This window comes from Gekko japonicus, unplaced genomic scaffold (assembly GCF_001447785.1).
Source record: "Gekko japonicus isolate JY-2015 unplaced genomic scaffold, Gekko_japonicus_V1.1 scaffold284, whole genome shotgun sequence".
NCBI lineage: Eukaryota > Metazoa > Chordata > Lepidosauria > Squamata > Gekkonidae > Gekko > Gekko japonicus.
Window position 1 is genome coordinate 157,172 of NW_015172012.1, and position 26,692 is coordinate 183,863.

The following is a 26,692-nucleotide window of genomic DNA, read 5'->3' on the forward strand; positions in this document are numbered from 1 at the left end:
GCCAGAAAAATCTGCAGTCCACATCCCCACTGCTGCCACAATTGGGAAAAATTCCAAAAAAGTGAGGTAATTGACCCACCCTGCCTGGAACCAACCAGCTGGCCAGTCCTCAGCACACCAGTGACCTCAGAAATATACCCTAAAGCTGGAAGAACCTGTAGCATCTGATGTTATCTGCAGCTCAGCTTCAATCTGAAGGTCCTCATGCCACGTACTGCTGAAGCCTAGCTTGTAGGATCTTGAGCATGACCTTGCTAGTGTGTGAAATTAGTGCAATTGTGCGATAGTTTGAACATTCCTTGGCATTGCCCTTTTTTGGGATTGGAATGTGTACTGACCTTTTCCAATCCTGTGGCCACTGTTGCGTTTTCCAAATTTGCTGGCAAATTGAGTGCAGCACTTTAACAGCATCATCTTTTAAGACCTTGAATAGCTCAGCTGGGATACCATCGCCTCCGCTAGCTTTGTTGTTAGTACTGCTTTCTAAGGCCCATTTCTAAGGCCCACTACACTTCTCTATTTTGTATGAAGCTTATAGATGTACATATCTCCAAAGAGATTTTGAGCAACATCCCATATCATGTCTGAAGCACTCTTAGAGAGGAGGGTCAGGCATCTGACCATGCATCCTCCACACAAAAGCTTCAGTCCACTGAGCTTCCCAATTTTCCTCACAGTATACCTAGGCCTTTTTGAACTGAGTATACATTATGAACTGAGCATTCAGCTTTTTGTCAAAACCTTAAGTGATTCCCAGGGAAAGAGTGTCTGCTTTTTTTAGAAATATCTCTTGCACTACTTGCTAAAGCACCAACCTGGGGTGGTAGAAAGCTGCTCATAAGGATTCTCCCTGTGTGTTTGTTCGTTAGATATAATTACTGCAACAAATATGTTAAACGTCTTTTGAAACTTCACCATAAACTAAGCGGGCAGAGTTCATTTTTCTAAAGCAGCACCAGAAACCTTTAGGCTTGCACATGGTTTTAGATAATGTAAGCAGGGATCATAAACTCATCCTAGAAGTTGTGACAAAGTGAACCTGACGAGGAGAAGCACACAGTGGATTCACAATCCATTATTTAGAACTGAAGAGGTTCCCCTGTGGAGAAGCAACCAACAATCCTGAGTAAAGTTTACCAAGTGTATATAAAATGTGTAAATTATGATTCTATATAGAAGGGTGATTATTTAAGAATAAGAATGAATAAAGCTGTAAGGTAAAAGTGGAATGATTTTACTTCTAGGATTTTCAAGGCTATAAAGCTGTAGACTGGCAATGTGCCAAGTGAGGTAGCTGTCTCTTTGTGCTCAATGGAATGGTTGTCTCTGACAGAAGCCTGCCTTATTTATACAAAGTTCAGAGGACAGAGAAATCCAAATGTGACACAAATGACTGGTCATAGTGCAAGTTCATCCACTATCATTTCTCTAAGTCGTAATGTGATGGTTGCCTGAAAAAGACTGATTGTTGGTTGGCAGAAGGGGTATGGCCAGACAAAATAAAAGACCAGATACTGCCTGGTTACGTTCAGTGAGTTGTTGGTCGCAGGTTACAGCAAAAGGGTGTGTGTGAAGAAGACAAACAAAAGAGGACAGTAGCAAACGAAAACCTGTCTGAGGTGACGAAACATTGTATCTGGCAGTAGAACTGAGAGGAAGATGAAGGCTTAAAAGAGAGGACCCTGAAGAAGGGTAACTAAGGAAGCAGTGCAGTTTTCCAGAAACAGTGCCATGGGGAACCAATCCTGAGCATGTTGACTTGGAGGTAAAGGCCATTTTATTCAATGAGGCTTAAATCTAGGAAAGTGTAGGATTGCAACTTTGATGTTCTAGTCCTAGTGTCTTCATAAAGCTATCCTTACTAGGAAGAAATCGTTAGTGTTTATGTCTTCTGTATCCTGCAAAGCTAAGTAACAGCTTGATCTGAAAGAAGGCTTCAGAACAAAACAAAACAAAAAGGACTCCATGTTCCCTTGTTTTACAGTCTAGACTGAAGGAAACTGGCTAATAGCGTTTAATTAGAGGAGTGAACTTGTATAGAGATAGCCACCTCTTATAATTACAATAATTGAAGAACATTAAAAAGTGTAATAGAAGTGACCAGTAAACAACACTATTATCCTGTAAAGTGTACGTTTAGTAATTCATTCTTGAATAGACATGTTTATATTTTTGTATAATTGAAGAACATTAAAAAGTGTAATACAAGTGACCAGCAAACAACACTATTATCCTGTGAAGTGTACGTTTAGTAATTCATTCGTGAATAGACATGTTTATATTTTTTGTTCTTCTTATGCATTAGTCTCAGTGTTTGTCTATCCAACACCTAATAAACACCAAGTTATTAAGGTATAATAAAGTGAGTTTTACTTTCAGGTATAAGAGGCAGTGGAATATAAGGGATCAATAATAAAGTTGTTGATATATGAAATAGATAAGTCATATTAAGTTGCATGGCTCATTTGTGAGCAATTTGGAAGTGAGTGGTGGAATTTTTGAAAAAGCCCAGCCCACATAGTTTAATGGCAAGATCTGAATAATAACCCTTGATGGCAGAGTAAGGGACCTTAATTATAACCCTATTCCATGATTCTTGATAGCTCTGTTCAAGCTATATCTAGTCTTGCCCTATTGCTAGTTAAGAAGGAGTATTTCAGAATGCATACTAGTTCTGCGAATTATTATTCAAGCAATGTACTTTTTAACCTCTCTGTATGATATGAGGCATCAGGGGTCTGGAACTGGGAATTCTGAACCAGGTTCTAGAAATGGGCTTCCTTGCAGACAGGGGAAACTATTGGCTTTATGGCCAGCCAATGGCACTGCACCTTCCATCTCCACAACTAACAGTGCAAGAAGACAGTAGGCTCCTGTGTTGTTTTATAAAGCTGTCAACTGTGGCCTACCTTCTGAGCAACATATGGCTTTGACACAGACTGAAATGCTTGTTTGCCACTAGCTTAACCATCCCCTTGGCTTTGTGTCACCAGATATGACAGGAACTGAAATATCATTGCAAAACCAGATATGAGCTTCAAAGTTGTTATGATATGCACTCCCTACATTTAAATGTTTTTCATGGTGTCTGTTCAAGGGGATACTTCAGTAAAAACAGATATGGTACAACCCTTTCAAAATAGGCATTGGGTTGCTCCTCTACAGAGCAACAAAGACCCTAAACTACAAACACAGAGACAATTCTGTCCTCAATTCTGTCCTCAGAAAGAGCTTGTGCTAAGCAAGGGCATGCAAGATCTGTCCCAAATTATGGATTTGTGTAAGTGACCATTTAGTCCAGCCTTACCCAGTTTGACCAAACATGGACTCTATAAATGGATAACAAAGAAAATCTATATCTGCACTGCAGGCCGTTGCCTTAAATCTGACCTTGTATGCAATGGAGAAGCAGATTGTAGAGATAAGTCTGATGAGGCTGGTTGTGGGGATGCTGAAAGATTCTGTGATGGTGATCTACATACAATCCCAGGGGTCAGTGAAGCAGCTCGGGGGTAAGTTGCAATTCTTTACCTCACTGTGTATCTTTGTGCTTCATTTGGTTGAGGCACCAGGCATCCACATATGGCCTCCCTGAGGTTGCCATCTCCCACCTGCTGGCCACCTATCCATCAGCAACCGGCCATATCCATCTGTATTAATGGGTCAGAACTTTCACCAATAGCTATAACCACTGATTTTAAATGTTTATATTGTGCTTTTAAATTTTATTGTAATTGTTGAAACATGATGTGACCCTAGGGTTGCCAAGTGCTTACCTGTTCCAGAGTGGGGGAGTCCAGCCTTGCTCCGGGAGTCTTTGTGCGCGTGCTTTGTGCGCGTGCACTGCAAGCACATCACACGGACGTGACGCAAGCACGTTGGGGACGTTGGAAGCAGGGCCACAATCATCCAAGGGAAAACCATAGAGTTTTCCCTTGGATGATTGTGACCCCGCCCCCAACTTCCTCGACGTGCTTGCGTCACTTCCGTGTGACAGTGAACACAAGAGATGGGCTTCTGGACTTCCTGGGCTCTTTAATGAATTTCCAGAAAAATCTACTTTGTGAGGGAAATTCTGAGAGCTTCAATTATTGTCCAGTAAACTTGGACCATTACTCATAACCAGGGTGTGAGGAGCTTTGGAAAGCCAAACAAATGAGTAATGATTAAAGTACCTGGAGTTCTCAGGAAGCCAAACTACTTCCTCCTGAAAGCATCTGTGGAAACAGAAGCCTTTTTTTTAAAATGCCCTCATATCAAAAGGATGGATTCACCCATGCCTTTGATTTCAACAGACCAGAGGAACTTAGGGTGTAAAAAGACACAGGCTATGGATGGGGGTGGTCATGGGAGCAACATGCCATTAAAAAATATAAAACGAACATAGCGGTTCTTCCCTTCTCATCTAGCCAGGTTTCAGGTTTCTCCATAGATTGATCTGGCGTTCATCCAAGCTGACTCAAGCATAGCTATTTTGATTATGTTTCTTCTTTGTACAGTTTGAACCCACACCACTTTATGTTTCATCATGCTGAATTCTCCTACTAAAACTAATGCAAGTTTCAACATTATATTTGTTTCCAGTTGTGCATAAAAAGAGTGTCTGTGGCTCTTAAAGATGTAACCAACATATGAGTTAGAAACACCAGCAATGAAAATGCAGAGAAAGAAATGGTGTACAATGACAATGCACAAACACAAAAAGAAATTAAAAGGCCATATTTGTATAACCTTGTTCTCTCCGTCTCTCCCCCTCCCCCTCCTGCTAATAAAGCAGACTTCCATTGATTCAATGATGCTCCAAAACTATGTCAGCCAGTTCCCCACTCAACAAAAATAGTTCTAAGAAAACTATTGAGAACTGACCTTATAACTCTGACTCAGTACAGAAAATCAAATTGAGGGCAGGGCTATTTTTGGGCAGGAACACCACACCCAGCAGGAGCTCATTAGCATAACAGGCCACACCCAACAGCAGAAACTCATTAGAATTGGCTACATTAGGGCTGTGTGGCCTAACATGCAAAGGAGTTCCTACTAGAAAAAAACCCTGGGTTTTAACAAACAAGGTAAACAGAATAAGAAGCAAAAGGTGGGTGTGGCTGGATGACCACACTTCTGGTAACATGGGGGTATGGCCTAATATGCTAATGAGCTGTACTATCAGGGGTGTGGCCAAATATGCTAATGAGTTTCTGATGTTGGGTATGGCTTATTATGCTAATGAGTTCCTGCTGGGCTTTTTCTACAAAAAAAGCCCTGATTGAGGGTATGACTTGCCATATGTTTGAGGATACGACATGGCCTTAAAGTGTCAGCTTCCCTTTCACCTTAGGAATCTGCCTGTGAAACAACATTTAAGAAGAGTTGAGAAGTTGAATATGTCTTTTTGTAATAGATTGGTACTTACATTATTTCTTTTGTTGGTCTTTATCAAAGGTACAATATACTTACAAAAGAAAGAGTGCAGCTAGTTTATGATCCTGCCTACTATGGGGGCCAGTGTGAATCGGTCTATAATGGGGAATGGCGAAAGATCAAATACGATGCTACATGTGAACGTTTGTATTATGGAGAAGATGATAAATATTTCCGAAAGCCATACAATGTTCACTTCTATCAGTTTCTAGTGAGTATTTGCTGGCCACAGTTAACGATTATGCTAAGTATTAATGAATTCTAGCCACATATGTACCCTGGTTTCAGTGTAATCAGAAAGCTCCAATGAATGGACAGTGCTACTAGCTGTGTTGGGTTACCTTACAATACCTTTTCACCCTTTCCCCCACTGGAGAAGAAGACAAAAGCGTTCCATGTCCACAGTAGCTTTACGGCAGTGTGCCCTGATCCTTAGTTTGGGTGCAGCTTAGAGGTGGCCCAGGAAAATTTTATACAGTGGACTCTTCAACACGCTGAGGGAATGAGAGGCATATCTCCTTGAAAACGCCCACTTACCTTTATGAAAACAATCAATAACTAATCAACTAATTTAATTACATGATCTTTAATTGAATCTTGAAAATCCCAAACTGCTTGGCAGCCCATAATATAGATGTAAAGGCTAGCACCACTTACAAGTACATCAAATACTTACAAAAAAGGGGAAATATATGATATGTATAAATGAACCCATAACTCTACAGGTCTTGCCTGCAAACTTAAGCCTATTTTCAAAATGTTCTTGCAGTACTTCTGGGAAGTGCTCAGGTTTTGATTTTAGAGGAAAGGTGTTATCAGGCTGAATTAAGCTTCTCTGTAAAATATTTTATTTACTTTATGTAGAGCCTACCTCTCTCCCTCAAGGCGGACTGCAAAATATTTTAAAAGATGCAAACAGACATCAAAAGATATCTGAGGGAGTAATGTGACAGAACTAAGATTACACAATATGAAAACAATGCAAACAATAAACTGGTTAGAGCAAGATATACCATAACAATGAAGACAGTGGATTACAAAGATAGAAGACAATGCAGTAAAAGCAAGCTGATAGCTACAATAGTAGAACTAATGTGTGTTTCTTGCATTTCAGGCACATGCTGATTCTGGCTTTTCTTCTGAGTACTATGCTGATGCTACAGAGTTACTGAATGCCCTGAAAAAGGATTACTCTGAAGACGCAGGTTTTACAATTGGCATAGGCCCAGCCATTGTGCCTGTCTCATTGGACCTAGGTTTCAGTTTTAAACGGGGGGTAGGGACCCTGGAAAATTGGACTCAGTATGCTGCAAAGGTAACCAAAAAGATAGGCCGCTGCCTTCTAATTCATGTGTTGCTGACTTGCCCAATTGCTGTGTAACTGATGTTGGTTTTATTTCCCTGCCCACTTTGTTCCCCCTTGAAACTATAATAATCATACCTTAATTTGTTCATGTAATTGCACATGTGTGATCATTAGCAAGTCTGTTTGCTTTCCTTATTGCACTGAAGCAAACAGAAGCATTATAATGGGAATGAAATTGAATTACAAAGTAGAACAACACATGCCATCTCACCCCATCCTGTTTCATGGTGACATTAAGTATATAAATGAGTAAGTGCTTTGAGGAGTGAACAGGGAGGGAGGATATAAAGCACTGTTCATCAGGAACAGTTGTCTTTGGGGAACATATTCCATTGCCAAATATATCCTGCTCAAATTAGTACAAAGTGGAGTGCCATGCTACATGCTTTTATTAGTGGCTCTAAAAATATCTTGGCAATCCAGAGGTGTAAATAGAGATGGCTTATTTTAAAAGGGAAAGACAGGATGGGAAATGATTACAGCAAGGATCTGTGAATAATTTGCAGGTGGTAGAGAGAGGAGAAGGGGCCGTGGTGGCTCAGAGGTTAAGATGTTGAGCTGCAGACGAGAAGGTCTGTAGCTCGGCAGTTCAAGACCCGAGTGCTGCATAATGGAGTGAATTTCCGTCTCTGCCCCCAGCTCCTGCCAACCTAGCAGTTCAAAAGCAAGAAATTGCAAGTAGATAAATAGGTACCGCTTTGATGGGAAGGTAACGGCCTTCTGTGTGCCATGGTGTCTAGTCATGCCGGCCACATGACCACAGAGAAGTCTTTGGACAGCGCTGGCTCTTCAGCTTGGAAATGGAGGTGAGCACTGCCCCCTAGATTCGGATTCGACTGGCTTTCAAGCAAGGGAAACCTTTGCCTTTGCCTTAGAGAGAGGAGAAAAAAGAGAAAAGGGTTTTTTTTCCTTTGCTCCCCTTTACAACATAATCCCTTTCCCCTTCCTTTCATTATACTTTAGGAGGAAAAAATATTCTGGAGTGAGGAATTGGACTCAATGGAGCCCCCCACACACATCTTGACATATGCACTCTCATCCCAATCCAATCTATTTCTTCTGGGTTTTTGATGCAGAAGAGAACCAAATTCTCTTGGAGCTTCCTTCCCATAGAGAAAGCATGACATTCTGCCAGAGCAGGTCAAAGAACTACTCTGGTCTCCATCCTTCCAGTGAGAGCCCCTTTCCTATCTCTTACATGCGGACACAGAAGAGCATTTGGGGGTGGAGGAAACAGGACCATCAAATGCTGAATTTGGAAGGGATATCAGAGCTGGTATCTGTCTTCATCCCATTCAAAAAACATTATTTTTAAAAACTAAGGGGAAAACACACACACATACACACTAATGCATCATGGCTTCAGTTATGATGTTTTACCTTTCAAAAATTATACAGAAGGAAAATGACGTCCATACTGCCCCAGTTACCAGGTAGCTTGAGGCTGAAGCACAGGAAGAAAATGAATTATCATCAAGGTTCAGCTATTCTGGAAGAAGTGGGTGAAAGGGGAGGCAACACTGCAATGTGCAGATTAATCAGATCTACGGAAAAGATATATTAATATGGAGATAATGTCCACTTTTATATTCTACTAACGCATGGCCTGATTTCCTAGTCTCATCATTTGTTTTCATCTCATTATTTTTCCCCCCTGTCAGTTTTGGCTAGGGCCAGTTCAAGATATTTTTCTAGCTTAAGTAGGTCCCAGGTGGTGTGTTCTGGGGAGGGATACATGCCTGTATGCTGCACATGTGTAACATGACCTGTTTAGTTGCTCTATGTACAGATTGTGCTTTAGCTATAGCTTGGATTATGTTACTTTTTGGTGATGAAGTGAGGTGTGTGGATAGTAAGACACAGTGAAAGAAGTTTTGTAACAATACGAATGGTTGATATTATGTTTATCATCCTAAAGAGTACTCAGTGAGCAAGTTTGTGATTCAGCTTGTTTATTAAGCTCCCGCTCCCCTTCACATGAATTTAAACAATCAAATAACAAGTATAACATAATCTAAACAATATCTGCAAGCAGCAGCTCTTCACAGTCTACACAGGAGACAGGATGAGGCTTGCAGATTTAGTTCTCCTTATAGACTGAACTGCTTTGTTTCAGACTGCAGGGGGATGACCACATTTTAAATGTTTCCCTGGGGAAGAATCTCCCTGCCAGTATAAAATTTGCACAGCAGGCAACATGCTAGGATAGAACATTTTCCCCTGATGTCCTGGTATTTTTTTTCTTTTTAATTATAATGTAGCATTATTTATTTTATTTATTAAAAACTGACATCCTTCTACCTACAGGGTGACGTGGTACAGTGCACTCTAACACTTCCAGATCTTACTACCTTATTCTGCTGCATGTGTAAGACCAGACCTCATTAGCAGGAACTCATTAGCATAATAGCCCACACCCAACAGAAGAAGAAGAGAAGAAGAGATTGGATTTATACCCCGCCCTTCACTACCGAAAGGTGTCTCAGAGCGGCTTACAAACTCCTTTCCCTTCCCCTCCCCACAACAGACACCCTGTGAGGTGGGTGGGGCTGAGAGAGCTCTTGACAGAAACTGCTCTTTTTCAAGAACAGCTCTTATCAGAGCTACGGCTTGCCGAAGGCCATCCAGCCAGGTGCAAGTGGAGGAGTGGCGTAGCGTAGTCCTTGCCAGAATACAGCAGAGAGACCATTGGAGCAAAGGGATGCCTCAATTTCCCAACAGCATGCTGGGAAAGAGGCGACCCTCAGCGCTCCATGACTGAAGACCCTTTGCAAGGATCCCTGGGGGGCATTCGCACCCCGTCTCTAACTGCTGATTTGCAAGCTGCCTCCCTGGGAGATCCCAGGAGACACAGCCGCCATCAGCTCGCCGAAACCCTGCCTCTGTCTGATGGTTTCTTCTAGTTTGACAGTTTTACCAGTTGACAGACAGCTGTTTCTGCAACCTGATCAGCAAATAATGGAGGGGACAGCCATATCCTGTTGTTTGACCCCAGAAATTGGCATACTGGTAATTAAAGTTCCTTCTAGCTATATCCCATAGCCTTATGCTCCAGAATTTGTTTAATTATTGGAGAATTACAAACTCTCCAATAATTAAACTCTGGGTTGTCTGTTGCTTGTGAATGTTGCCTAATATGCTAATGAGCTGCACTGTCAGGGGTGTGGCCTAACATGCAAATAAGATTCTGCTGTTGGGTGTGGCCTATTATGCTAATTAGTTCCTGCTGGGCTTTTTCTACATAAAGAGCCATGCCATTGGGTATAACTTCCCTAAGAATTTAAAAAATGAGACTTTCTGCTGTGCTTTGTCTACAGAATGTAGGATTTATTCGAACACTTACTAAAATACAAACAGCCCGTTTCAAGATGAGAAGAGATGATATATTTCTGGATGAAAATATGCTTCAGTTTCTGATGGATCTTCCAGATGAATACAACTACGGACTGTATGCCAAGTTTATAAACCTTTATGGCACCCACTTCATGACATCCGGGACAATGGGAGGCATCTTTGAATACATCATCATTGTTGACAAAGATGAAATGAGGAGAGAAGGTTAGCATGTTTTATTTATCGCTATTTCTAATTGTAAAATGGTGTGCCCCTGTGTGGATGAAATAAGCCACAGACAAGAAAGGAAACTCTATATACCTAGTGGACTCTCCAAGTATTCAGAAAAACATGGCTATTTAAATTACCCAAAGAAACCCCCCTCAAAAACTAGGATAGAAAAAGCTGTAGGAGTATGGCTGCCAACTTTGTGTTGGGAAATTCCTGGAAATGTGTAGGTGGAGCCTGGGGAGGGTGGATTTTGGAAAGGGGACGGAGCTCAGCAGAGTTCATCCTTCAAAGCTGCCATTTTCTCCAGGGGGACTGAACTCTACAGGCTGGAGATAAATTGTAATTTTGGGAGAACTTCAGGCCCCACCTGGTGGTTGGCAGCCCTATCCAGAAACGATGAACTATTGAAGGTTGTGGAGTGACAATTACAGGAAAGGAAGCGAAAATAGTCTGCTCACCTTGAGGAATCCTGGGAGGGGAGATTTTGGGGGAGATTTCTCACCTCCAAGATTACCCCCCCCCCCGAGATTACTCACAGGACCTCCAGTTCATTTCACCTAGTCAGCATGTTGTACATAAAATTCTTTGTATGCATACATCTTGTTGACCCACAGGAGGATACAAACTGTTGTCATGACCCAAGAACTCGAGATCACTAAGCCACACACTATTTTTTGTATTCCACAAGCTTTAATTCTGAGATACATTTCCTGAGGTTGATATACAAGTTTCCTTACAGGTACAGCAACAATGCCTGTGCTGATTCAAAGCACACAAGATGGCACCCCACCCACAGATCTAGACAGGTCCTCGTTTACTCAGAATATGTCAACACACAGGGCTTCATGTCTGACATTTTACACTAGAAGGCTTTCAAACTGCAGAATGAAGGGGTTCTGCTAGTTTCATCTTTCAGCAAAGGAAGGCGTGCAGGACAGCAGGGTTTTGTCTGTAAATCATGTTTATGTAAGGTATCATCTGCAGTTGTTTGCATACACAACTGGAGAGTTGGAGCATAAAGCCTTCTCATCGTGAATGGGAAATTTAGTACTATAATAACTTGACTCTCCGGTACACTAACCAGATTGTTCACTTGTACAAAGCTATCTATTATGCTATTAATGCAAGAACTCATGTGCCTTCTGTGATACCAATAGACATTAGTCATTCACATTCTCTTCCAAAAGTTCTGGTTTGGTAACTCCATTCTGGGATTCTCCACTTGAAATAGTAACATCTGCAACATCAGGCTAGGACTTGTGGCTCAGCCAAATAGCTCTAAGCTTAGGAAGACTTCTGCAATTTGGGCCCCTCAGATCAGACATGCAGTCCATATTATTCCACAGGACTGTTGCTGGTATAAGCTGTAAAGTGTGCACAGTTGGCTTTTTATGCTAGCTAACGATGTATTCAAAAGCAAGAACAAAATCCATGCAGTACTGTTTATTGGGACCAACCAAAATGACAGAAAGCATTGCACAGTCTTTCAGGCTCACCAGAACCCATCATTAGGTTGGATTTTTAAAAAGATAAATACTACAAAATTAAGGAGGGGGAGGAGGCAGAGGTTTCAGGTCATGCTTTGTAAGACCTGGTCTTGCTAGCATTCTGTGTCAGAAGCTAGACAATACAGCTTCAAATTAGTGCTTGTTTCAGGTTGCAGCACTTGCCTTCTGGAAACAAGGAACAGATCACTAAGAACACAAAGGCCAGCCAAAGTCCATACAAATGCCTCTTAAATGCAAGGTGAGACCCAGTTCTCTTGAAGTTTGAGAGTAGAAGGAAGCACTTGCTAGTCTTTCTGTTAAAAATGCTTGATGATGAATACTTAAAATGATGCACACGTTATAAATTCCACTGCAGCCAAAAAGGGTAATTTTGCCTTGTGTAGAACAATCTTTCCCCAGACTTTCTGTTCTGTTGACAAATCTTTCTTGGCTGAAATTAGGTATCATTGAAGTAGAAAAAAGTTGCAAACAGCCATATTGGTCCATGCAAAATCCAGAAACAAGAACAAAATCCGTGTAATACCAAAATGGCACAAAACATTGTGCAAGCTTTCAAGGTAAAGATGAGCCTCTCTTTCCTGTAATCCTAAACCAGGTTCATGGCATAAAGAGAACATTACTCCTTTTGCTTTAGGATATAATATACACTAGCAGAATGATAAATACCAAGAGCTGTTGAGTATAGATCAGTTCAGGGCTAAATGCTGATTAAGGGAAATGTGAAAAGAAACAATAAATACAAAATGCCCGAATAACAATCTAGTAGAAAAATATATCGGAAGCTGTTCAGATGTAAGCTCCCAAGTGCAACTGGTGTGTTTAAAAGATTTAGATGTCTTCCTTCTGTCATTTAAAAAACTATGAGTTGAGTTTTTAAATATCAGAATTAAAGTTATCAGCATTAGTTTATTTTCATACATTTCAATAGGAACCACCTTTCTAAGCATAACTCCCTCATCGGCAATTGGGATAAAATTGCCTCCTCAACTTTCATTCAAAAAAGAGAAAGCACCTCTGTTTTAGACACAATTAAAATTCTCACTTCTACAAGTCACAGGAAGGAAGGAATTAGCAAGTATGTGTTCCATTCCATTAATAGGACTCTCACAGTCACCCCCTCAAAAAACCCCCAAAGAATTAGGGTTAGGTACTCTTATTTCACACACATGGAGCCCATGGGCAAGAAGAACGAAACCCTATCTTTCCCACATCTTGTCCTACTGTGTTCCACTCTCCTTATAAACCTTTAATCAAAAACTATCTTCAAATAGTGGAGTTTAGCACGGCAAGGTGGAGCTAGGGGTAGAGAACAGGTTAGCTGTCTACATCGACATCTGTGTGTTCCGGTTTTGTTTAAAAGGGGCAACCACCCTCCAGTCTGCTTTCCATGTAAACAAACTGACTTGTGCCTCTCAGGTCCTTTTCCTAGCAGTAGCACTTCTAAATACAGTAATGATGTCAAAGAAAGCTTAGATCATAGCAACATGGAATCATAGAATCACAGAGTTGGAAGGGGGCCACACAGGCCATCTAGTTCAACCCCCTGCTCAGTGCAGGATCAGCCTAGAGCATCCCTGACGAGTGTTTGTCCAGCTGCTGCTTAAAGACTGCCAGTGAGGGGGAGCTCACCACCTCCCAAGGCAGCTGATTCCACTGTTGCACAACTCTTGAATAGGTCAGGGAATTCCCCTCACTGGAAATCTTCAGGAGGCAACACAAGACTGGTTTGTTTGTTTAGCACTTTTGATGGGGCATGAACAGCAGACATCTTTTAGGTGGGAGGTTTCTTGGGGGTTTATCTGGTTTTAATCTGTGTTTAATTATTGCCTACAAGCTGCCTTAAACCAAGAAGAAAGGTGGGGAACAACAACAACAATACCCATGATTATGTAGTGCCAGAAAGACCTTCTAAACTCAGTGAGATGATTAAACGATTTATAGAAATTAGGAATGTTGCACACAGAAATGCCAGTCCTATTTGATAGGAAGCTAAGCTAACTGTTCCAGTTGGACAAAACCCCTGTTGAGCAAATATTTGTTAAGTCACTGTCTTCCCTCATGACTCCTGCCATTTTCTGCTTCCCAGCAAGTAGACAATAAGGGGTTAGAATATATATCTGAACAGGAGTTTTCCAACTGTTCCTAAATATTTGTTACATCTACTGTATTTGTTAAGGGGTGTGATCCCCATGAGATTTTGAACTAGACATTTCTGCCCAGCCTTAAAGCACATCATTAATTTCAAGGAAAATCACTGACTAGGTCTACTTCACATTTATTGGGTAAACACTCCAATTTGCATGGTGAAGAACACAAGATCTCAAAAAGAGGCAAAGATTATGAGGGAAAGATGACCTAGTATAACATTGGCTTGAGACATTGAAGTGTAGTGGGTTAGATGCATGCCTTTAAAATGATCCAGACAACTGTTTGCTCTGACTGGTAGTGACTCCCCAGGGCTATAGGCAGAGGTCTTCCTCAGCTCTGCTGCTTGAGATCATTTAAATTGACAATAACACAATACTGTTGGCTGAACATTTGATTCACAAAGGCTGGAAAGTCAGCATACCCTCTCCCATTAGTCCAGGTGTGAACAAAGCCTTACATAGTACATTTTCACCAAAGAAGTTGCACTGATACTGCTGAATTGTACTAAATTGCTGAACCATTGGAACATTCTGTCTACTCTGATGACCTAGTATAACATTGGCTTGAGACAATGAAGTGTAGTGGGTTAGATGCATGTAGAAACCACAGAGATGGTTTACTGGTACACAACAAGAACACAGAATACTGGCCAGATGGCCAACTATATACACACCTGAGGGACACCCCCCTAGGTCCCGTTGGTGGGTTCAAATCTCCCGCCACGGTCCTATTGGTTCCCAAGTGAAGAGACTAGGAGCCTAGTCAAATGTCCTTTGCCACCGTGCATCTTTTTGTTTGTTTGTTTCCTTTGCACCGAAGTCTGTAGGATCAGGTCATTCACATATTTGTCTTTCCTCCTGAGAATTTTTCTGGCCTGATGTATAGGGGGTAGGATCAGGTCATTCACATATTTGTCTGGCCTGATGTATAGAAGGATCAGACCACAAAAGGCTTCAGGAAGCAGATTACCAAGTGAAGAGGAAGAATGAATTAGCACCGTCAAGACAGAGCCATTATTCTATTTTATATTTTGCTTACTGTAGTTGAGATGCTGTGATTTATCACAAGGTGGCCCTACTGTAAGCAGAAGGAAAGTTGAAATCCTCAAAGACTCAAAAAATGTGTCTCAGAAGAGTGATAATTTTCACTTTTATGTGGCATACTTGTATAATTTTCATCTACAGAGCATACCATAAAAAGAGAACACATTTATCATGCTACTACTATGGTTATGGACTGTGCTGAGTAAGGAGAAGGAAATGTGCGGTTCAATGAATGTCAGCCCTTTGCGTCAGCAGTGCCAGTGTTGAAAAGTAAATGTTTTCCCCTAGAATGATGGGTTTGTTTTCCTTCTTTTAAAAATGCTGCAGAGGGATAGAACTGGTATCTTAGGGGCTTGACATTACAGTCAGGGCCTGATTGCCCCATTAAGGGTCAGGCGGGTATTCTCCTCTCTAAACAATGTGCCTGCAGATTAAAGAACTTGTCATTAGTATTCGGAAAGCACCATGTAGATTATATGCATGATACATCAAGCACACTCTTACAGCAGAATTTCCATGAAGGAAAATGGACTTCTTGCTTCTGATATTTTGTTCCTTCCCTAGTCCTCCCATCACAGATGATGGAGCAACCAGGCCCTCAGTTTTGTCTCACCACTGATGAGAGGTATGGGTGGATAACACAAGAACACAGGAGGAGCATTGATGGATCAGACCAGTGGTCCATCTAGGTTAGCATCCTTTTTCACACAGTGGCCAAACAGTAACTCTGGGGGGCATAAAGATCAAGGCCATTCCCCAATGTTACCCCCTATCAGAGGTTTGCTGCCTCTGTAAACAGGTTCTCTTTATTAACCATGGATAGTAGCCACTGATAGTCCTACCCTCCATGAAGGCCTCTATGTGAGACCCTGGAGAACTGTTGCTAGTCAGAGTAGACAGTACTGCTTTTAATAGTACTTTCTGACAATGGTCTGACTAAAGGCAGCAGAAGTGCTTTGCTGATGCCCACCAGAAACTTGTTCAGCATCCCCTTCCTCCCACTCCACTCTTGCTTGTGAGATTTAACCAGGCATTGCTCACACCTTTCACAAGCAGAAGGCAAGATTTTTTTTGACATGCAAGCTGAAATTCCTGGGGTGCCTAATACCATGCCCAATCACAAAGCCCACTGTAGTGCAATGTTAATGCAAAATGGAATACTACATATAGCCGTGGCTATTAGTGTCGGTTGAGCATACTGATGATTCCTCTAAACCCTGCGAATGCATTACCACAAAGCAGAATGCAACTTGCATTCCTTAGCAGAGGATGATTTGGGGAAGGTAACTGGAAAGCTGAAGACTAAGTCAAATGAATAAAACAAAGTTAGAGTCCAGTGGCACCTTTAAGACCAACAAAGTTTTATTCAAGGTGCGAGCTTTCATGTGCATGCACACTTCATCAGACAATGAAATGGAATTACATATCATAGTTGTATATATAGGTGGTTTGTATATATAGGTGGCTTGTATATAGAAGTAGCATGCAAAATGCTGAAAAAATGTTTTTAAACAACATAGATAATAAATATGTTAGAACTGGAGATTGATTTGTCCTAATTTGTGAGAATTTCTTCAGACCAACATGACTGTCCACCTTGATCTATCAAATGAATAAAGAAATCATTGATCATAATCCTTGAAAAAGACACCAGTGTTATCTTTTACTCCTTCTTTCAAAGAACATAATCATTGCATTATGATTCCACTGGAAAAAAGTGCAATTTATTTGTAGTTTATAATGACATACAAAAAGTCTTTTTCATATTGTGATTAATTTCAAAAGTAAAGGACAATTAGTCTAATGCATAGCCACTTGAAGTGACAACAGATGATAAACAATCTTGTTTATCCCTTCCTTAAATTGCCAATATTGTCCATAGCCATAGTTTTGCAGCATCCACCACATTTCATTGAGCAAGCACAGAACTACCCCTTGTGGCAACCAATAATGAATCATATTGACCGATCTTGGCTGAATATAATTAACCACCAGTAGCAAAAATATATCAATTAGTTCAAGTATAGCTCAACTTTAATTTTATGGCAGTCAGACAATAAGAAAAGGCAATTATTCCTGTTGCTTTCAGTGAATAAATTTGAGCCGGTTATGTTGTTAATGTTGTGGAATAGTTAAGAAGAAGCCACTGAATATTATAGCTGCATTAAAATGCTGTTAGAAAGCAGCAAATTTAGCAGTTGGAGAGTTCATTCTAGTAGTTTGAGAAACCAAGGATGCTTTCATACAGGGGGTTTTCTCCATCTTGGCTTCCAAACTGGATTGCTTGATTTTTTAAGCATCCACGTAATATTGTGCTCTAATCATTCTCATTCCAGGTTTCATCATCCTCATTATGCTTGATCTCAAACTTGCTTTATTCTGATTTTTTTTTAAAGAACACAGACTAACCACATTGGTACATCATGTGAAAGGAATAGTGCATACTTCCCTGTGGCAAAAGTCCTGCCCAGTCAGTACTATTTTCACACTGTCAACTCTCTTGTGTGCCATTTTTCTGACATTTTTCCTGCCATACCGCTGCAGAACTTTTTGTGGGCTTTAAAAAAAAAAAAATCAGTAATTGCTATTGTGCACTATATCACCAGTTATCTATTTTTTTCACATTTTAGTTCCGAGTCTTAAAAAATTAAAGAGTTCTCCCTTTTTGTTGTGGAAATATAAGGGTAAAAGTGTAGACAGTTTTATACTGATTGCTTGGAAGGAACCTTTATAGTACTACATCACATGCATGAAGAGAACCAAAAAAAGGCAATGAGTCACAACAACACCTGTGATTACCACACCCCTTGCAGTGTTTATGTAGAACATGAATGAAAAGGAAAAGTAAGAACACAAAGTAGAGGGAAGTGTGTCGAAAATTCCTGTGTGTGGAAGCTCGGCCACCAGCACACATGCTTTTATATTCACAGCGGTGCTCTAAGCAACATGAAGAATCCTCACAGTGTGGAAGCAGTTCAAATTGTAATTTCATTGAGGGCAGCTTGCTAAAGATTGGTCAAGGAGTTCCAACTACTGCATACAACATTTGTGTACTGAATTGCTAAATACTGCTAGATCCAAATTCTGACCTGTAGCTTTTTAGGACTCAGGAAAATGGGCAAACCTTCAACCTATTGATGGATTTAGCATCTGCTAAGAAGTTGGGTTTGATAAGACCAGACTCCAGAATACATTTCTCTTGGATACTAGAAAGACGGGATAATTTTTGCATATAGTAGCACCTGGTGTCCGAAAGTCTCTCATATGGTGGATTCCAATGTCAATATATTTTTAGCAAAAATCATTCTTATCAAGTGCAGTAACTCCAAAGGTAATGCCATGCTGGAGTCTCCAGACACAGTGCAAACCATCTCAGTGTTGATCCCACCACAGAGTGACTGCCAAAAGGCAACTGCAATGACAGTTTCCACTCTTTACTCTTGGTTGGATCCAGCAACACATGAATGGAAAGTTAAACACAGTGAAGTTTTGCTTGCACAAGCAATAGTGTCTGATGTATTGTAGTACCTCTTCTTCCTCATGATTACTTGCACAATGTCTTGTACAAGCAGAAATGCATGTTGTGATACAGTAAGTTTAGTGCAGTACAAGCTGCCGGCATAGTCTTTTTAATCTGCTTGTAAATCTTTTGCTGGATCCCACACAATGTCTATGTACAATCTGACCCATAGCTACGGTGGGTCTATTTGGCGTTCCCATTGAAAAACCTTTTGTTCCTTCTAAAAACATTTTTAAAAGGTTCTCACTCCCATGGTGAGCCATGCACCTATAGCACAGCCGCGAAACCCTGCTGAGAGAAGAAGCCAGGACTGACCTCCGCCCTCCCTCCACCCTCCCCAGCAGAATTCCCTCTAAGCTGCACTGGGGGGGGGGTGGAGCACAAAATTATACCTCCAACTCAGGGATTTCAAGCTTCTGCTCACACGAAGGTATTTTCCCCCATTGGAAACAATAGAGCTTGGGGCACCTCCTTCTGGAGCCCATAGAATTGGCCCCCTTGGTCCAATCTTTTTAAAACTTGAGGGGGGAGGGGTTGAGGAGAGGCACCAGCAGCTGCAAATTTGGTGCCACTATCACAAAAATCTGAGCCCTAGATACCCCCGGATTGATTCTCCATTATAGCCTATGGGGCCCATTGACTATAATGGTCCCCATAAGCTATGATGCAGCCGGAAAAAATAGATTTTTTTTTGCACACCCATTATGCTTTTCAGTAAGATTTGTAAGCTGCCTTGAGTCATATGGAAAAGTGTGATATAAATATTTGAATAAATAAGTAGTTTGGGCAGGTTGATAACATTTTAGCAACTTAGGACTTCCGGTCTATGGCAGCACGCTAGCAGACTCACCTCCCGGACCTCCCGGGGGTGAAGCTGTGCTCCAGCCAAAGGAGGGGGTGCGCAGGCTCACTTACCCCCCCCCCAGAGACCCGGGGAAGGTACTCTGGCCATGGAACTTCTAAGAGGTTGCCTCTTCGAGGGCGGAATGCCGGAGAATTGAGGTGCCTCTTAATTCCAACGGTTCTCCATGCTGTGAGACCGAATGTGATTTAGTGATGCTGACCGGGGCAAGCGTGGGAGATCAAGCATCAGAAATGAAGCTGAAAGCAAGGTCGAATGACCAATTATGAAAGTGAGTCAGCTTTAAAGCATTTTTAAAGGCAAAAAGCTAGCTCCCCACCCCACCCCACCGAACGGGAAAGCAAGCGGGGGAGGGATGCCTCCCATGTGCATGAACTTTTGAGAGACTGAGGGGGGGAGCGGAAGAAAACGCAAAGAAAACTGTCAAGAAGTACTTACCAAAGCGAATCTAAGCGGTCAAGTGCACATTCAGAGACTTGCAACAAAATTGCGAAAGTAAACAAATGATAAAGATGGCGGGGCAACTACACAGAAGGTGAAGAAGAAAGTGCAAAAGCTGGAAAGAAAACAAATCTCCATGGAAGACCAACGGTTACAAGTGCAAATGGAAAAGGCTAATATGATTCTTCGCTTCCAGGGCATGCCGGAAAAATCAGGAGAGAATCTTAAAGAAGTTATGAGTGAACTGCTGGCCCCAGTGACAGAAATGAAGGCAGAAGCATTGCTGAGCAATATGGATGTGGTCTATCGATCATATTCAGGCTATATAAAGAAAAATAATCTGCCTGGGGAAATTGTTATAAGATTCTTGAGAAGGCATGTGAGGGATGCAATCCTGAAAGCAGTTTCTGGAGTACCCCTGAAAATGGGGGAAAATACTATCAGAACACTAAAGGATATTCCATTTGAAGCAAGACAATGGAGAAAGAAGTACAAAGAGCTTGTGCTTTTCCTTTAGACAGATTCAATTGGATATAAATGGCTATTTCCTGAAAGCATCACTTTCAAGATTAAGGATAGAAAAGAAAATATTGACTCTGTTCTGAAAGCCCAAGAATTTCTAAGGGTTCAGCTGGAAAGACCAGAGGACGGGAAAAAAGAAGAGGACAGCAAGTCCAGTGGCGAGCTAGACTCTGGCTCTTCCGGAGTGGACTCCTCTTGGGTTTTTAGTCAGTAGTGGGTTTCTATACTTTGTCCTGTATATGTAGTCCCCCTTCCCTTTTTCTATGATAGTTTTTGTAGTTTGAAAAATAATAATAAAAAATCCCCTCTGGGGGCTCAAAAAAAAAACACATTTAAGCAACTTCTTGTTTGCTAAGTTAGGCAGGGTTCTGACAGTGATTGTTCCACCTCTGTTATACTTGACCTATAATTTGTCATATTTCACTACAAAAAAACACCAAAGTAGACTGCAAGAGTGTCCCCAAAAAAAAACACATTTAAGCAACTTCTTGTTTGCTAAGTTAGGCAGGGTTCTGACAGTGATTGTTCCACCTCTGTTATACTTGACCTATAATTTGTCATATTTCACTACAAAAAAACACCAAAGTAGACTGCAAGAGTGTCCCCCCCCCCAAGTGCTTGTATGTTTTCTAAGGCTCAGCGTGGGATGACAGTCTGAGGACAGGTCTACTAGTATAGTGGACTGGGGCAGGTAGACCTGTTTTCTGGAGGTCAGGTCTACCAATACAGTGGAACGGTGGAGGGAGTACTGGTATCCTGCCAGGAAGATTGACCATTGCAGCGCTCGGGGTGAAAGCATCTGGGGGGGTCTGTTGATCCGGAGCCAATAGGCCCAGCAGGGGCTTGTGGTCTGTTGCAATGGTGAACGGCTGCCCATAGAGGTAGTCATGGAATTTCTTCACCCCCGCTATGATAGCCAGCGCCTCCTTGTCAATTTGTGCATAGTTGTGCTTGGCCAAAGACAAGGCATGGGAGTAGTATGCCACGGCGACCTCCCGGCCGTCCGGTAGCTGATGTCCAAGGATGGCTCCTACCCCATATGGGGAAGCGTTGCAGGTGAGGACGACGGGCATCGCTTCATCAAAGTGGGCCAGGACGGCATTGGAGGTGAGCAGCTCCTTGATGGCCTGGACCGCAGTGGCTTGTTTCTAGCCCCAGACCCACATGGCCTTTTGTCAAGGAGGTGGTGAAGGGGTTCCGCAATTGCAGCTTTGTGGGGCAGGAAGGAGTGATAGAAGTTCAGAAGCCCCAAGAAGGCCTGGAGTTCTGGCTTGGAGGTTGGTGTGGGGGATGTCGACAATGGTGCACATGTTGTCTGGGGCCAGATGGATGCCCTCAGCATCAATGAAGAATCCCAGGAACTCAACCCATGGAACCCCCCAGGAGGCATTTCTCCCACTTCACCTTGAAACCAGCTGCTTGGAACTACTGCAGGATGGTGCACAACCTTCTGGCGAAGTCCTTGTCTCGGGGGGGGGAATTAAAACGTCATCGAATAAGGACTGTACCCTGGGAATTCCCTTAAGAAGAGAGTCCATTAGGTTTTGGGAAATTCCCGGGGCTGCACTGACCCTGAATTGCAGCCGCCACACCCAGAATGCACCTCTGTGTGTCACTGTAGTCTGGGTCTCTGTGGTCACCTCATCTATGTGGAGTTGCTGGTAGTCCTGAGCTAAGTCCAGCTTTCAAAGATCTTGGTGCTTGCCAGAGAGGCTAGGACATGACTGAACCCGGTAGGAGTGGTCCTGCAGCTCCTTGTTTATACTGCATTTGTAGTCCACACAGATGCAGACGTCCCCATTGGGCTTCACCGGCATCACAATAGGAGTTTCCCAGAGGGCATGTGTAACTGTCTCTAAAACCCCTTGGGCCACACCGCCGAGCTGAGCTGCAGTGAGGTCCGGTGTAGCAACCGAGCATCCCATCAAAGACTGCCTGGAACTCATCACACACCCGCTGAATGTCTTTTGTGGCCACGTGGTGCACCCCAGTCACTTGGAACCTCAGGGGCGCGAACCAGGCTAGTCCCATGGGGACTCATGCGACTGCTTCCTAACACCAGCAAGTCTAAAAGTCAATAAAAATTCCAGTACTGTACCCAGAATGTGCCCACCCCTCTCATGGCCACTTCATTCTGTTGGAAGTCTCACAGGGTGAAACCACTAGGTCTCAGTTGGGGACCCCCCCAGGACAGAATCTCTTCATGGTGTCCTCTGAAATTATGGAGAGCTCTGTCGAGCTCCATCATGAAGGGGGTTCCCTCGATTAGGACAGTCACTGTTATTTTATCAGGGGTGTCCCAGGGCAAGTTCAGAACCTGTTGCTTTTGGACAGAGGTAGTGTGCAATTCTGTGGTGTGCGTTGATGCTGGGGTTGCTGTTGGTCACCTCCAATTTCCCTTGGCATGGCAGGCTCGGGCAATGTCGCCAACCTTCCCACAGTTCCTGCACATGGTGTCCCAGAACCGGCAGGACCTCCGCTCAAGGGGCTCCCCGCAGCTGGCACATGGTGTTGATGTGGTGGTGTCGATGGCGCATGGCAGTGCAGATGGGTGAGCGTTACAGCATGTAGTATGCTGGATTTGCAGGACTTCTTCTTCTTCCTCCTCGGATGTGTCCACATGGTGGGCCATGGTGGTAGGCCTCCGCAAAGATGGTGGGCTTTTCACTTGCCAGACCTCTGCTGTGAACTGATCAGTTGCCTCTGCAGCGAGGGCTACTTCCATGGCCTCCTTGAATTTGGGATCACCCTTGGCGAGGAGCTTCCTTTGAATCCACTCATCCCCCAGGCCACAGACCAGCCAGTCACAAAGCATGTCCTCGAGGTCGTGGAAGCTGCAATGCCGGATTGATTCGTTCGCAGCCTGGTTCCTTGTGAGGAATGCGTGGCAGGCAGTGATGACGGGTGGTTTTGGAGAGAAGTGTTCCTTTAGCCGATCCAAAATCATCTTGTAGTCAGCGTCCTTGTATTCCTCAGGAGTGATCAGCAAACGAGCAATCTCGAAGGCCAAGCAGCCACAGACTTGGAAGAAAGTGGCACACTTCTTTGCCGCTGCCTCAATCCCGGAGGACTTGAGAAAAAACTCGAACCAGGAGCGGTAAGACTCCCAGTCTTCCACAGTGGCGTCGAATGCATCGAAGTGTCCTGGAGCAGCAGTCAGGGTCCCGGGAGCGATGCGATGCACATGGCACAGGAGCTCAGTGTGCGGTGCGGTGCTGGTGGGCGCTGCGCTGGCTCAACAGGATCCCACCTTCATCGCCAATGTTAAATACTGGGTTCTAGATGCATTGCAGTGATCAGCTCTGGTTTATTAGTTGATTTCAGCAAACTACAAGACAAGCTAGCAGGGCTTGAGCCCTGCTTATAAAGCCTGCAAACACCACACCCAACACAGACCCACTCCCAGTGATAGGCTATTTACATTACTCCGCTTATCTATTGGTTAGTTCCTGGATCCAGGTGAGCTATTGTTCTAGAGAAGCAAGCTCAACCCGTTCTTGAGGAATGGCTTTAGGCTCAGTACATAACCTTACCAGTGACTGCTTTGTGGCCACAGGGCTGAGCACTGTTCAGGAGAAGGGAACTGCATGGCTGCTACGACACAAATTGGGCTGGACTAGGCCTGGCCATGTCATCTTGCAAGTGCCCAGCCAGGCCTTTGTTCTCCTGTGGCTGGCCACATTGGTTCCTGCTCTTTGGGGCCTGCCAGAGGGTGAGCCTGGAGAAGCATCAGCTGCAGCCACCCCTCTCCATCCCTATTAATAGCCAGCCACACAAGCACAGTACCTCAGCAAACACCCCTCCCTTTATTCTACAGCTTCACAGTTGTTTCATTGTTATGTTTGTTCATGTTACAGCTTGATGGCACTTTCAGGCATTGGGCTTGATCCATTGGGGGAGCCTGTGCCTGCATGCCTGCCTCCCCAGGTGTCTTGGTGGTCAAGCCATATAGCGGCATGCCCAGCTCAAGGACTGTTGCCCAGCTCCACTCCCAGGTGACAAGGGTTCCACCCATAGGTCTGTTCATTTGTGGGGAACCTGTTTGCTACTTCAGGTTCCCCCAACAGGTTGGCTGGAATGAGTTCATTGGCTGACAGGCAAGTCACCCAATGTTTGGATCCATGCTGTATGCTGCGCCAGTGCTCCATCTGCTGTGATCAATAAAGCTGTGGCCTATTTTACTCCCATCTGGTTCTGTCTGGGTATTGCGTTATTCTTCTTCCCCTTTTCCCTTTGGCTGCCCCTCCCTGCTATTTTTGTGACATTTATCAGCACAACTGGTAGGCGCATCCTATTCTCAGTATTTACAGAGTGATGCAGCAGTCAGATCACATGTAACCAAATCCTCAAGCCATTTGTATTGGTGGGAAATGAAAGGAGGTATATGCCATGAGAAAATTCTGAGAGACAGAACTGTGTGCTTTGTTTTTTAAAAGATCACCCATTAAAATCGATGGAGACAAACCAGCTTCCATAGTGCTCCATTCTGCATTGCCTGGAAAAAAAATCGATATAAGTTTGCTACAGACTCAAATGGAAAATGAATGAAAGCTTTTGCTTGCTGTAACACAAATGTATCTAAACAACTGTTGACCCATATATTTGCAGAGAAATCTCTCAAAATGAAGAGGTATCCATTTTTGCTGAAGTATAGCATTTCCGCTCCATTCATATTTTTCTGTTCTAGTATTTTGTAACTTAAAAAACTGTTCCGGCTTTACATGGTCAGAACAATAGAATACATTTTATATTGTTTTTTGAAATTCGAATTGAACTGACTGCTTCACTGGTTTTGGCTTTCCAGGCCCCAAACATTGATTCCCCCATCCCTGATGGTGACTAATAAAGAGCAACCCAGACAAATTAGCCTTATTTTTGAAAGGGCAAGAAAGAAAATTTCATAATACGTGGTCGAGATTTTATCCTTAGTTGGAAGACTACAACAAATGAACTATATAACTCCATAACATATATTAGAGATATTATAGATACTATTTGCAAATATATCCAGACTTTATGGATAAAAGATTTTTAGCTTTATGGTATATATATTTTATAACCAACTGGATACTGTAAGAAGTAATGGAACAGATTATTATTACATAGATTCAGAAGACCCCCAATTTGTCTGTAATATATGTTTGTGTGTCTTTGTTCATTTTTGTATGTTGATTTGTGATAAAATAAAAAACTGTGATTAAAAAAGAGCAACCCAAATGAACCTGTACGTTTTCTACTCCTTATTTCTATAAATATTTTGAATAGTATCTAAACACATGAAGATTCACAGTATTTATGGATATAAAATTACTATTGACATTCCTGTTTCCTTCCCCCCACCACAGAGGTTACAAGCAGCATGGTAAGTGCCTGTACTGGTTTATCAGTAGGCATTTCATTAACATTTCCATCAGAAATCTTAACAGCTGGATTCACGGTGCCCTATGAAGATTGCTCAAAAGTTCTACCCCCGAAAACACATTCACAAGGTAAGAAATAAATTCACATTTACAAATTATAGACATTGTGCCTGTAGCCTTAAGAAATGAATGCCCTCAGTGGAATTTAGTGGGCAACCACAACAGTACTGCCAGCTTTCAAGCCTTGGTTTCTATCAGTAAAAGGCAAAGGGGCAGGGACAGGGTCCTTTCCAGGGCTATTTTGGCATTTGATGGAAGACTTATTAAGGCTAGGCCCAGCACCAACCACAATTACTTGCTATCATGTGGCTTCCATGACATACCACTCCATGAAAGCTAGTGTGGTGTAGTGGTTAGAGTAGGCTCTGGGAGACTCAGATACAAATTCCCACTCTGTTCTGAAAGATCACTAGGGCCAGTCGCACATTCTCAGCCAAACCTATCTGTCAAGGTTGTTGTGAAGATAAAATGGAGAGAAGAATTATCTAAATTGCTTTGGGTTCTGATTGAGAAGAAAACAGGATATAAATTAGGTAAAGATATAATAAACATGGCCAAAGATAAAAGGTAAATTGGTGGATGGGCAGAAAGGAGAGAAGCAAGTAGGAAAGGGGGAAGTTGCCAAGATGAGGAGAAGAAGAAAATGTGTGAGGAGGTGGATAGAGGAGAAAGTGAAGTGCCCTCTGCAAGTCCTTAATGATTCCCAATGTGCAGCTGGACCCAGCAGCCAGCACTGTTCAACTGGTCCCAGCTCAGTGGCCAGCACCACACAACTCAGCCATAATTTTCCTGGGTTGAGATTGCCAGGAAGAGGGAAGGAGGAAAAGGGGACAAATAGGTGGCAGAAAGGTAGGTTGGAAAAAGAGAAGGAATCAGGAAA

General features: G+C 42.7%; 1 protein-coding gene across 1 annotated transcript in view; it reads left to right on the forward strand.

The window, feature by feature from the left end:
* C8A (complement component 8, alpha polypeptide) overlaps positions 1-26,692 on the forward strand; it is a 60,450-nt gene that overhangs the window by 19,753 nt on the left and 14,005 nt on the right. Inside the window, exons 4-8 of the mRNA XM_015420264.1 lie at positions 3,371-3,512; positions 5,440-5,629; positions 6,533-6,733; positions 10,102-10,342; positions 25,738-25,853. Of these exons, the coding sequence (XP_015275750.1) occupies positions 3,371-3,512; positions 5,440-5,629; positions 6,533-6,733; positions 10,102-10,342; positions 25,738-25,853 (890 nt within the window). The remainder of the gene's footprint in view (positions 1-3,370; positions 3,513-5,439; positions 5,630-6,532; positions 6,734-10,101; positions 10,343-25,737; positions 25,854-26,692) is intronic.